The sequence below is a fragment of the Nanorana parkeri genome, unplaced genomic scaffold (genome assembly GCF_000935625.1).
Source record: "Nanorana parkeri isolate BGI_ZX_2015 unplaced genomic scaffold, ASM93562v1 scaffold664, whole genome shotgun sequence".
NCBI classification, from domain to species: Eukaryota; Metazoa; Chordata; class Amphibia; order Anura; family Dicroglossidae; genus Nanorana; species Nanorana parkeri.
In genome coordinates this window covers 801,962-816,177 of record NW_017306932.1, presented here as the reverse complement: position 1 = coordinate 816,177, position 14,216 = coordinate 801,962, and the positions used below count along the sequence as shown (strand labels likewise).

The 14,216-nt window shown below is 43.1% G+C and overlaps 1 protein-coding gene across 1 annotated transcript in view; it reads right to left on the bottom strand.

Annotated features, from left to right (window-relative positions):
* The window catches only part of ZEB1 (zinc finger E-box binding homeobox 1), a 47,723-nt gene that overhangs the window by 15,874 nt on the left and 17,633 nt on the right, over nucleotides 1–14,216 (bottom strand). The window contains exons 4-6 of the mRNA XM_018563438.1: nucleotides 7,259–7,461; nucleotides 4,295–4,400; nucleotides 2,348–4,116 (exon numbers count right to left, since the gene is read on the bottom strand). Of these exons, the coding sequence (XP_018418940.1) occupies nucleotides 2,348–4,116; nucleotides 4,295–4,400; nucleotides 7,259–7,333 (1,950 nt within the window). The 5' untranslated portion in view covers nucleotides 7,334–7,461. The remainder of the gene's footprint in view (nucleotides 1–2,347; nucleotides 4,117–4,294; nucleotides 4,401–7,258; nucleotides 7,462–14,216) is intronic.

Genomic DNA, 14,216 nt, shown 5'->3' with positions numbered 1-14,216 from the left:
AATTCCCACAGACACTCAAAAATAGTAGGGGAGAGCACAACAGTATATTAATGTCCATGGTTTTGAAATGGGATGTCAAAAAAGCTTATATAGGGGTGATGGTCAGGTGTACACAAAGCGGCTATATAGTGTAGGTAAACGGAAGTTAATTCTCTAAACTACAGACTTGAGAAACAATTTACACAGGGAAAAAGATACCGAGTCCACATGATCAGGCAGAGGCAAGAACATGCCTAGGTATCAAAAAGATGAGTCACATGCACATCAAAATCCTTACTCAATACGTCATACTGATTTGCCTGATGAAGGGACCCTAGGAAATGTCGCATTTATGTGATATAATGGCTATGTGTCAATAAAGATGTACTGATTAAGGATTTTGGTGAGCCGGCTACTCATCGTTTCCTTTATTTGTACAGAGCCATCCGTATGCCACTGTAGCACCCACTAGAACTTCATAAGGATTTATCAGTCTGGTGTGCAGTGGGTTATGGACAATAAAATGCCTGTGTATCAGACACATGCAAGCTAATGATCTGCTGTATGCAACAGTGCTGTAGGTGCAGGTGAAGGCTTAGGAAACAGTCTGTGAACATGTAGCTTATAAGTAGAAAACACCCAGTTGTGATTACTACTACAATGACACAAACTGTTACAGGAAGAAGATTCTGGCAGCCCTTAAATTTGAGCTACAGGCAGACCACTTTTCAGCCACTCTTGTGATTTAGACACCACTGCTAGGTCCCAGACTTCTCTTCAGACCACAACAATAAAGCATGGTCCAGCACCAAACCTAGCCTGTGATTGCACAAAAAAGAAGCAGCATTAAGCAGAATTATGAGGTCACATCCCTACTTTCCCTTTTTTTTGTGGACTTCATACTGTTAGACAAATATAATTTGTAAATGGCTGGGGGTGCTGATGCTTCCTCAGTCTCAGGATTGATGTGCAGATGATTACACTAAGCTCATATTCAGGATATTAAGACAGATTCAGGAAAATATTATAGTTGTATGTAGAAATACATCTAAGTGTAGATTTGAAGTTTGCATACATGTGCACGTTTAAGAGAATTGTAACCTTCTGGGATGTTACTAATCTTGCCAAACGTATCACAGGGGTGTTAGGTCTCTATAATTGACTCAGTTACTCAATTATATGTTTTTATGCTAGAAAATCCATTCTACTCAGATAGAACCGACCACCCCCAAAAAAGTGGAGATCTAATAAAATTATTTAACCCCTTTGTGCCTCTTTATAAACTCACCTATTGTCCAGAAAAATTCTCCAAAATCTCGACCCCTTGGCTAGAATATATTGCCATTAATGGAGCTGATGCTTGTCTGTGCGCTACACAACCACCTCGGTTGGTAATTAGGGTAGAGAAGAATATACAAAGATAGTGTTGATAGAGGAAGACAACATCATAATATTGTAGGCTAGGAACAGACCGCACTTCCCAGAGCATTCCAATACTTCAGCCTTTATTGAAACTCACAGCAAATTCAGTATAACAGTGAATAAAAGTGTATAAAGTAGCAAATACCAACAATGCAAACCCCCAAACAGCTACAACCTCTCACATGTTTCAAAAAGGACAGAAGGGCGCCCAACCTAGTGCAGATTATTTTTTATTTTAAAAGACACAAAGATAAAATTGCAATGGTACTCACAATGGAGGGCCATAAAACAGCTTGTGTGGATGTTTTGGAAGAAACAGCAGTTAAGACTGCAATCTGCCTGTGTGCCACTGTAGTGTGGCGGCATTGACGCGTTTCCGGGGTCAAGCCCCCTTCCTCAGAACGTCTCTCACATGTTTCACCCATATGCTTATTCATAGAGGTCTAACATGCGAGAGGTTGTAGCTAGTTGGGGGTTTGCGTTGTTGGTATTTGCTTTCAATAAAGTCTGAAGTATTGAAATTCTCTGGATAGTGCGGCCTGTTCATATACTACTACTACACTCCAAGGTGGAGACGCACCTATTAGACCAGCATCTGGGAAGTCTTGATGGTGGCTAAGGAATTGGAGCGGTGAGATTTCCTTTGGCTCTACATTGTAGGCTAGGCTTTGACCATGTGTTAATGTTGGTAAACTTTATTGTAAGTATTATAAGTCATATGATAGGCTGACATTTTTTTTTTGTATTTGTAAAAAAAGTATTTAAACTTTAATGACCACATAGTTTAATTAAATTGTGATTTTTGTGATGTCTGCCCTGAGTTCAGCTTTAAGGAAATCTTGTGGCCTTGTTTTGCCTCATGCATCCAGGCTTCAAACAGTTTTTTTTAAATACAAACTGAACATATTACTTACTTCGCCTGTAACAGAAGAGCATTTCTTATTACCTGATTTGCATTAGCTTGGAGGATCTTCTGTTGTGGTTCTGAAACTGTTGCAGTAGAAGTGGTGGCATAAGTGTATGTTACTTGAGGAATCAAGATAGTCCGCTTGTTGGCTGCTAGTGCTCTAAGACAGGGAACACTATTCTGATCTGTAATGGCAACAATTGTAGGTAACTGGGCAGTGACTGTGGGAATAGCAATGTTTATGGGATTGGCACTTGGGTTTAAAATTAGAGCTGGCTCCGATTTTGGGACACTGTCCACTTGCATTGGCTCTTTTTTAACACAAGACAAGTTCAAGGGTTCATCTTGAACAGAATAAACACTGCTCTGGAAAACACTAGTTATGGAAGGTCGCTCCAACCCATTTCCAAGCTGCTTTGGTAAAGATAAATCGAGAGGTTCCATTTGGTGCTCTTGGTCACCTTGTACCTCGTCTGATATTGTTGCACCATCTGAGTTTTTCACCGAAGAGAGGTTTAGTGGTGAGGAGGTTGTGCCACTCTCTGAACCATTTGCAGCCAATGGTTGGGAGGGCTCATTTTTGGAGGGGTTCTGCAAATCATTCTCATCATTCTGAACATCGCTGTCTTCTTGCAGTTCAGTATTCTTCTCTGGTGAGCTACCATTCTGATCAGCTTTCGGTGAAGATGACCTAGAAGACTGAAGAGAAATTTCTCCACATTGCATTTTTTCAAACCATTTCTTTACCACGTCTAGTGGTAGGTTTACCGAATCGGCAATTTTAGAAAGTTCTTCGGCACTTGGCTGTGCGTTCAGAGCATAGTAGGCTTTAAGAAGTGATTGGAGGTTTTTCAATGGTGGTTGACTAGGCGTAGGGTTTCCATCTGTAGTTTCCACTGAGGAAGATTCAGACCTTATGGTTTCAGCCTTGCTACTTTCAGGAAGTGGAGAACTGCTTTTCTGATCATAGTGCTTAGGTTCTTGAAGTGCATTGGAATCCGTTGGTTGATCTTCAGAAAGCACGCAAGTGCTGTCCTCCGTAAGCTTTGTATCCTTCTCAGTTTTAATAGTTAGATCTTCTGGCAATTTTTCCGTCTTGCAGATTTCTGCTGGGACTTCTTTTTTTAGGTTCTGTGGAACAATTGAAAACTGGCTTGGCTGCTCTAAGCTGTAATTGATGATTATTTTGGTTGTCCCATCTTGATCAACCAAAGGAAGACTAAATGCTGAAATGACAGAATGACCCGCTTGCTGTATGGTTGCAGACGTAATAGTCCCTTGTTCTTTGGATGTAAGATTGGCGTGGTTATTTTCTAACACTTGTCTGATTACATTCCCATCAACAGCTACCTTAAGAACATTTTGAATGTCACTAAGGTTAATACTAATAGGTGATACCAGGCCCATAGTTGGTAGAACAACAGCTTGTACTACACCCTGAGAACTGGTTGCCTGGAGAGGGTTAATACTACTAAATAGCCCATTTGGCAAAGGGGCAGAACAGTTGATTCCTGACGCAACCACAATGGGCTTAATTTCATAATCCACAGGTTCCGTTTTAATTTGGTTTACTGGAAGTTGCTCCTGCAAAGGCTTGTTCTCGATCTTTTGCCGAATTGGTGGACGTGCTGGACTGCCAGGGGATGCAGAAAGGGAAGGGGAGGAGCACTGGGGGGTCTTCAAACCAGAACGCGCACGTCCATTTACTGGAATTACGCCAATACATTTTTTACTGCTTATGTGGGAACTGTAGGAACCAGAATGGGAAAATCTCTTCTTGCAGTTTGGGCATTCATATGGCTTCTCTCCTAAAACAAAATGAAACACAAAAGCCTATATGTCAACAACCTTGATGAATACAAATACTGTTCAATCATTTCCAGTTAGTACATAGCTATGTTCAAACTTTAAAATACAGTATTTACAGCATGCAAAGTCAAATATCTCCAGGCAGCAAGGATGAAAAGGTGCCATCAATGGACTTACCACTGTGAATCCGTAAATGTTCCTTTAGATGGTGTTTGTACTTGAAAGCTTTTCCACATTCAGTGCATTTAAATTTTCTGTTTCCTCCAGACTGTGTTACATGCCTCTGTAAGATAGGAAAATTAATCACCAGATCATATGAGGAACCTGACATTCTGACTTGGTACTGTACTAGAGAAAAAAAAATGCACAGATTTCGGCCTAGATTTAAAATAAAAGTTTTTTTTTTACAATGTTATTCCCTGTGCCTCACAATAAAGGAAACGGTCTTTGCTAACCTGAGATGTGGTGAGACGTGATTTTTAAATCATATCTAAACCCAAAAACAAAAAAGTAATACGTTACAGCTTACCAGCCCTAAAAAATAATGGCTGCATTGGTTTTATTTTTTTGCAGTCTTTTCTTTTCTCCTGGTGATCCTGCAAAACACTTCCTGTTCCTTTGTGTCTACACTTGCTCCACTGTACCTATGAAGGTGGCCATGGTTGTCATACAGACTGCACTTCATCCCCATTACAAATGGTGAATATAGTTGTCAGGCTGAAAAAAGACACCATAGTTGTCAGGCTGAAAAAAGTCCATCGAGTTCAACCTATAACATGGTAGATTGATGGGACTAGCAACAGGGGTTCTTTGTTCTTTATTTTCAGCACACAGGAAAAACAAGGGACATTTCTTGCAAGATCAACATGTTAATTCTGTACTTGATGGAAAGCCTTGTTTGTAGCCTAAAAAACGTGCACACTGCCCGTTCAGCATTGCGGTCATCGGAAGCCCGCCCCTCAGGGGGGCGGGCTTGCGATCATCGCAAGTACGATCTGCCTGTCCAAGATGGGCAGATCGCACGTTTTTTAAATTACTTTACAACCATCGTAAGACTAATGTCTTGCGATGGTTGTAAAGTGTATGTCCACCTTTAGAGTCTTTGTTGTGATCTTTAAAGAACTTTGAGAATTAATTACATAACAGTACATACATTAAAACGTCAGGGGTGGCTTGTTTAAAAGGTGTATGTATACCCAAACCCTTTTTTTTAGTTATAGATAGCAAAGGGAACGGTTAAAAAAACCTTAGGTCAGTTTTTTTGGCGGTGTCCCGATTTCAATTCACTTCTGATTGTGGTGATGAAACATGAACTAAGAGTAAATCTCTACAAATCGAGGGGAATACACCTCTTAGACAACTGTTCCCCATTGGAAGATGTCCCCTCTATTCCTGTTCCTGGGACAACTCTGAAATTTTGGTTTTCCCATCATTCAACTGGAAAAATTGAGAGGATGAATCTCTCCTGTGCGGACACATATAACAATAAAAACAATTGACAGGGATTCTAATCTTTCCCCACCCGGATTAAAAATAACGTTTTGGCTATTCATACAATTTAACCCCTTCGTGACTGACGACGTACAGTGTACGTCGCCAGCATCAGGGCTGTTTAAACAGACTCCCGGTGACTTTTGCCGCCGGGAGTCTGTTTAAACTTGTAAAGCCGACTGTCGGCTTTACAACAGAAGCGATTCTGGCGACTTACCTGTCGTCAGATCGATCCTGTGTCCCGAAGAAGGGGCCGCCCCCCCGCCGCTGTGCTTCCTGGGCTCCGTTGCCCCTCCTACGGGCCCGGCACCAGCGTCCTTGGTGTCCGCGGGGAGCAGGCCGGCGAACTTCCATTCATCGATCCCCTCCCCGTTCTATGGGACCGGGAGCGATGCAGATTGCATCACTTCCGGTCCCTGGGCTGTCAGTTCTGGGCTCCTGCAGCCCAGCTATAAGCTATTGAAGTGCGATCTGCACTTCAATAGCTCATTTCTAGTGTAAAGGTGACACTGGGGGTCTTTTGGACCCCCAGCATCACTTTAAAGAGTACCTGTCACCACCATCTGCTATCACATGGGGGGGCTTGTAAGGAGCAATGTTTGTGAACAGTGAACTTCCTGCTCACTCATACCATAGCACAGCCTTTCTCAACCGGGTGCCTTCCGACTTACTCAGCAGTGCCTCAAAATTTTCACGCAGTGTTATGCCTCCGATTTGAAAGAGGGGGGACTCTGATGTAAAGGAGGGGGGACTCTGATGTAAAGGAGGGGGGACTCTGATGTAAAGGAGGGGGGACTCTGATGTAAAGGAGGGGGGACTCTGATGTAAAGGAGGATGCAAATCACTATATTAGATAAGACTCTGGTATGGATTCAGTGACTGAAAAAAAGGTTGAGAAACGCTGCCAAAGCAGAACAAATATCAACTTTCATTTGCCGTCTCTTTCTGCTTAATATGGCAGCTCACATACAGGTTGTACAGCTAGGTGACATGAATGTTACTCTACCATACACAGAGGTATATGTATAAACAATTTGCAGAGCCATGCAACCTACAAAACCAAAAGTACATTTGTTCTGTCTGCATCATGGTCACTGGATGGAAGAATAGGAAATAAACACTCCTTTTCTTTGCTCCTCAGCTACATCTCATGGCCACGATATGGTATTTTCTTGATATTACATTGGACATGGAAAGAAAATATGCCAACAACATTTGTTTTGCCTCCATTCGCACATAACAAGTGTAAATGCAGTTTTGCAGGATAAATGGCTCTGCGAATTGTCTTTATACACGCCCTATATACTCTGGAATCATATCAGTGCATGGTTTCCTTTCTGGAAGCTGCATTGCATCATCAAGAGCTTTCCCAGGTTTGGATCTGCTTATCTATAAAACATACTGAGGAAGAATGAGCACACATAAGCCAAATCACAGACTTCGTTGTAGCAATACATCTCTTTTACATTAAACACAAGAATTCTGCCATAAAATGCAATTGTGTAAGAAAAATAGATCCTGTTAAACTTCTTCCTTTTCTATGGACTGTTTGGCACCGGTTGTGCTTCCTCCGAGCTGCAGGTGTAGAAACAGACAGGAAGTGAAGGATGTGAGGCAGTGCTGTCCATCTAAAGGCTTGCTATCACTTACTTGATCTTTTCCTGACTTGTGTGATGTCATATGACGGTCCAGCTGGGTTCTGTAGGCAAACGTGTAGCTGCACATAGAACAACTGAAGTTGTCCTCATTCTTTTCATGCCGGTATTTGATGTGTTCCTTCAAGGAAGTGTAACGTTTGTATCCCCTGTCACAATACGGACATGTCAGGAGCTGTGAGAATGCGTCTGGAGTTCCTGCAAACAGAGATCACACTATGACACAGCTGCACCCGGGAGTCTAACACAATACATACAATGCAATACAATAGTCTTCACTTCATCCCTGGCAGTAATAAGTTATTAAGGCAATAGCATACGATATTCTGAGGACCCAGGTACCTACTCCACAGGGCCATGATGTTGTGGGTCTCCCTTTTGTCTTTGGGATTATTATTATTATACAGGATTTATATTGCGCAGCGCTTTACAATATAAGGAAGACATTACAATCACAATACAATTCAAGACAAGATGGTAAGGAGGGCCCTGCCCGTGAGGGCTTACAATCTAAAAGGGAGGGGCCAGTGATACATGAGGAGGTAGCTGTGTGGGGATGAATTGTTTGAGAATGTGATGGTTCAGTGGTTAGGTTGAGGTGGGATAGGCTTCCCTGAAGAGATGAGTCTTTAGGGAGATTAATACTTAAGTTTTTTTAAGGATAGGGATCTTAGCCCTGTGTTCTATACAATACTTGTTTTTCACATTTTTTAAATCTGTTGTTGCATCTCTGTATCGCAGATCTCCTGTAGCTTCTTTGCAGCCACTTCCTGTATACTTGCACTTTAGCAACGGCTGCATGGAAATTTTCAGAGCATGTACCTGCTAGTGACAACAGTGGGCCATGGCTGCATATTGTGTGTTGAAGCAGAAGGTTATGGAACGTTTATGGGATCGCAGCACCAAACCCTGCAGGATACAGGCTATTTCATGCAATCATTCTTTTTAATCAAGTCCCAATCCCGAGGTTTAGTTATTATTAGCAAATGGGCAGCTCAAGTAGCCAAGTATGGCTTTGGTGTTCAGTCCTTTAATCTCTCAGACCTTTTTTTTTTTTTTGTCTTTACAGTTCTGTACCTCTGTAAGTTATAACTTAAGGGAGAACTATGAGGCGAGTGATTTCCACTCATCCTCATAGTTAGAGCCGACATGTGACATTGCAACTGTCACAGGTCGGCTCTATCAATCGGGAAGTGAGCAGAAACATGCAGCCGATCCGCTCACTTCCCGATCGTCTCTCTACAGTGAGCGGTGGCTGTCGGTCACCACTCCCCACAGGGACTCCCCTCCTCCAGCGCTGAGTGGAGGAATGGACGGGGGTGGGGGTATCGGGCACTATAGATAGGCAGAGCCAGCTGTCACTCCTGCAGATGGGTGGTTCACGACAGTATTGTCAGGATCCGTCCCGGCTGCGGCGGTATCCGTGCCGTGACCCTAAAGAGAACTATGGGGAAAAACACTTACCTCTTAGTTCTCTTGACTGATCAGCTTTCTTAGGTTTTCTGTGCTCCTACTGCAGTGCTCTAGGTTGACATAGTGCCCTGATACAGATCTGCATTGCAGGAAGAGAGGAGCCATGTCTGACCAGGTTTCCTGTGCTTCTATGTCGGTGCTTTAGGCTGACATAGTGCCCTGATACAGATCTGTATTGCAGGAAGAAGAGGTGGGCTGTGTCTGACCGGGTTTGTTAGAGTTCCTGCACTTATTCCTGTGATCTAGGCTAACATAGTGTCTTGGTGCAGAGTTGTATTGCAGGGGCCATGTCTGACCAGGTTTGTTAGGTTTCCTGTGCTCCTACACCAGTGCTCTAGGCCGACATTGTCCTGGTATAGAACTGTATTGCAGGAAGAAGAGACAGGGTGTGTTTGATCAGGTCTGTTAGATTTTGGAATGTACTCGGTAAGTTGGCCAAACTGGTGCCCATTGGACTGCACAGTTATGTTTAAACAACCTGCACAACTGCTACAATGGGAAGGTGGCAGTAAGACTATGAAACGGTAGTTGTTGGTACGATCTTGCTATCGGTTTTAATTAATTTTCTTGTTCTTTAAGAGACCACAACAGAAACACCTAGCTGTTCATGATATCATCTCTCACACATCCAGGAATAAAATCAGTATGCTGGTGGTGACTGACTTTCATGCTGTCAAGATGAAGGAGGTCTGCTTGAAGGTTGCACACCGCGTCATTCACCTTTTATCTTCATACAAAGCGGCTTCACAATGAACCTTACACACACACACACGGCAGCTTTGCCACTTTGGTATTTTTTGAACTCATTATTGTACAAACTCAGAATCTTATTTAAAGTGAAACCATAGCTCATTTGGTTGGAGACGACATTATGAACTGTCACAGTGAAGCATGCCTGAAGGTAATATTTGCATTCTCACTGGTTTTGCCATGTGTCTGGTATGTTATATACAAATTTGTAGAATTTCCCTCTAGCGGGTACCTGTGCGTCGCACAGTGTAATCAGCTTCCTAGATAAATAACTGAATAGATAGAACAAATGGCAGGATAAGACAGGGCTAATCAACCTCGACACTCAAGCGGTGCTAAATCTACAAATCCCATCATGCCTATGGGAGTCCTATCTGTGGCTGTCAGTTTTGCAATGCTTCATGGGCAGGGCTGCCGATAGGGGCGTACAGACACCTCTCCTGTTCCGGACCCCTATAAAAGGACAACAGGGGGGGGGGGCTGGCAGTTCATCAACTACAAGTGCTCTGGGCAGCTGCTGTACAGCCACCCTGATCACTTGTACTAGCCTGAGATCGTGCTGCCCCCTCTCCGTAGTTTTTGGGGTCCCCTGCTCCTCTGGTGGGCCTAGCACCATGGCAGATGGGGTCAGGATGGAGAGCAGGAGCAGACCAATCTGCGATGTGATGAATGAAACAGGAAGCGCTGTGCTCTCAGTGCTTCCTGATTCAGAGCCGTCACAAACCAGCTGAAGTGCTGGGTAAGCAGATGATCAAGCACAATCTATGCTTGACTGTCTGTACTGGAGGGCAGAAGAGACATCAGGAGTCTAACAGACCCCTGATGTCTCCATAAAGAGAACCTGTCCCCTTCAAATGCTGTCACACAGGGGCTTCTGAGCCCCTTTGTGATAGCAAAAGTGAAAGAAGGTGATAAAAAAATAAAATAATAAAAAAAAGTAAAACCATCCCTGCCAACCTCGCCCTCTGATTTAAATGAACACGTGTGTACGGCATGCATGTGTATTTAAATGGGGGGGAATGGGGGCCTGCCATGTAGGCTGTACAGGGCTCCATGACTCCTAATGGCAGCCCTGCTCATAGGAATTGTAGTTTCACAATAACTGGAATGCCAAGGTGGCCTACCCCTGGGATAAGCCAACTGAAACGCGTTACATTAGTCCCCTGTAAATATGCTTGGAGAGGCTAAAGCAGCAGAACACAATCACTGTACAGCACCCCAAAGGAAAGAGAACAGTATGTACACATTGACAAATCAATGAAACATGGACTATAATTGGTTGCTATGGGTTACAGCACTTTCTATATAATCAGCAGTAATCTTTAACCATTTATAAGATCATCTCCTCAGCTGCGCAGCCACTGGTATATAATAAATGCCTTTCTGAATTTTTAAGCACAGGTCACATTACGAGAGTCTGCAGAAAAAAAAAAAACGTTCAATTTCTCTGTCCGCAGACGTAAGAGATGGTGTACAATTTTCCCGAGTCCGACGTCTGTAGAAGTCACACATTTATATTGCGGCTCTGACCTCCAGAATGAAGAATGACTTGAGATATGATAACAGAGGTAAGGTGTTATATCTCTTCTTCATTGTAATCTCTCCCTCATCATACACGGATCATAATTCAGAGTATTTTTATCACAATCTAGTCTTTGCTACTAGACACAATTTACAGCAGACGGTTACTATGTGGCACTATTATTATCTGCAACAATTCTTTAATGTCAGATGAGTGCATGCATGGCTGTCTTCACTTGGAGAGCTCCAATTAAAACACATAAGCGCCAGTTTAAATGCAGACTTTCTTAAGCTGGCCATAGCTGGCCAAAAGGTTTTACCCATTCAAGCTCATGGTTAAAAAACAACACTTAATTCCCCCATCCACCCTAAAGAGCGTGGATGGCAGAATCTCATTTGCTGGCTACTGTATTCTGATAGCTGGTGACCACGGCTTTCACAATAACAGTGACCATTACAGTAGTGACTTAGGTGATTGGCTGCAGTCACTATTCGGCTAACAATTTTCCATCTGGGTCTAAGATTGAAAAATCGACCAACCAGCCACCCACTAATCCAATTTCGTCTGATTCTACAGAAAATTGATGAAATTGGATCTGTGGATGGCCAGATTTATAGTGAGGCAAGTCTTCTCTAGCATTGTGAACAGCATCAAGCAAAGATGCCCAAGCAGTGTCCCTTATGCTCGTAAATATTGCAAGATAAAATAATTTTGCTGTCTACTGCAACTAAATTCTTATTCCTCAAGCTGGCTGTACATGGCTTGAATTTTAGCCAATCTCTAGCATTAGACTTTTAAAAACTTAAAAATGCATTCAAGTACTTTAACTATTAACAGAAATGCTCCAATACTTACCCCGATACCGGAACTTCCGGTCAGAGGGAGATTTCCTCTGACTGGCAGTGCCGTAAGGGAACATGGAGCCGGCTTCCCAACCAATCAGCATTAAACTGACCAAACAGCATGGAGCCAGCTTCCAGGAAGCTATTCATGAACCCGGGCGACGTGTAATGACCCGATTGCCCGGGAAGACGGCTCAATGCTCCTGGAAGTATCATTATTCGGCAAGTACTGAAAGATAAATATCGGTACTCTTACTCGATACCGAAAAAACGGTATCGGTGCATCCCTAGTAGATCCTCAAATCATCTCTGAATTGGTGCCGACATTGTCCTTCCATCTGGACGGTGGCTACTTTTGTTCCCCATTGTCCGTGTGTGTGTTGTAAAGTAACCACCGCTCCAAGCTCGCTCTCGTGATAGACTAACATTTCAATACAAATTAGTAAACTAAACATGAGATTATAGTCCATCACGGGAGCGATCTTGGAGCGGTGACTACTTTACAACACACACATGGATCATGGGGAACTAAATTAGCCCCCCCTCCAGAAGGAAGGACAGTGTCGGCACCACAGGAGGATCTACAGCTGAATGATACATGAAAAAAAAAAGATACATTTTTGTTAATAGTTAAGGTGCTTAAATGCATTTTTAAGATTTAAATCTCGAGTTTAGTGTCACTTTAAAAGTAATCCTTTGCTAAGAAAAGTCTGGGGTCTGCTATGGCTGACTTTCTGGCTCCGATGCTCACCCGCTGGCTTCAGGTAACTGGGTTACTGTCCTGAAACATGCATACCAGTAAATTCAGAATTAGAAGTCCTTTTTTGTATGCTTGTTCTGGGTCAAAGGTCTAAAGTAGGGATGCACCGATACCATTTTTTCGGTATCGAGTATGAGTACCGATATTTTTTCTTCGTACACGCCGATACCGAATAACAATACCGGAAGTCCCAATAAGGAAGACGGGCGCTGTGTAATGACTCGCCACCCCGGTTTTTTGATTAGCTGTGAATCCGGCTCCGTGCTCCCTCATCACCAGGTGACAAAGAAGCATGTAGTCGGCTTTCTGGCCAATCAGGAAGCCAGGCGGCAAGTCATTACATGCTGTCCGACTTCCCAATTGGCCGGGAAGCTGGCTCCATGATCCCTGGTGATGAGGGAGCATGGAGCCGGCTTCCCGGCCAATCATGAAGCTGGCCGGCATTAATAACTCGCCGCTCGGCTTCCTGATACCAAAAAGTTCCGGTATCGGGAGCATTTGGGCGAGTAGGAATACTCAACCAAATACTCGGTAACAATACCAAATACTAGTATCAGTATCGGTGCATCCCTAATTTAAAGTGTTGTTGCAAAAGGGCAACAGGCATTTACAGACTGAAAATTCAGCAATGGCAGCCCTTATGTTCGTCTCAGGAACGCTTTCCTTCAAGGACATGAAACTGAGAATTTGGTTGCTTTCAGCCAGAATAACTTATTTCAGATGTTTTTCAGTAGGAGGCTTTTCAGCTCTCTTTTAATAACATGGTACTTATTTTAAAAAGTGTAAGGGAGCTCTAGAAACTGTGCCAAAAAAATGAAGGCAGAGGGCAAAGGACTTGTCACCAGTATTGCATGTGGTCTACTGCAGCTGATCTTTCCTATTGCTTACTTGCCATGCTTGTTCTACACTGTGGAGGCAGCCGTCATGGTAGAAGTAGGATTTTCCTTCCTTGTGTTAGAGCTTCCAGGAAGGACAATTGTTAGCTGCCACAATGGTATTGCGCCAGGCTCCTGGTTACTGGCGGCAGGTGCCAAGGCTAAGCAGGGTTCATCTGTTCACAAAAGCCATCAGGGACTTAATTATCTGACTACATTACTGATGGGATGAAATGTGTCAGAGATGGAGGAACAGAGTCTGGCAGGTGTCATCCTTCATAAACCATAAAGATTTTTGAATGAAAGAAAAAAAAGGATTTAGTGGCGGCTGTCCTATGTACCTTAAAGTGACATTAAACCCTCAGATTTTTTAACATAAAACAATACTGTAATGTGTGCCTTACTGTAATCCATGGTTGTTTCCCTCCTCTTTGCTGCTCTTCCTTTTAAATCCGTATCTCTTCTCATGCTGGGGAGAACTTCTGTTTTGCAGCAGACTGCCTTGTCTCTGGAATGGATACATGATGTCTGTGTGCCGGTTCACAACCTGAGCCAGCACTACAGGAAGAGGCAGTCTGCTGCAAAACAGAAGTTCTCCCCAAGCATGAGAAGAGATAAGGATTTAAAAGGAAGAGCAGCAAAGAGAAGGGAAACAACCATGGATTACAGTAAGGCACACATTACAGTATTGGTTTATGTTAAAAAAATCTGAGGGTTTAATGTCACTTTAA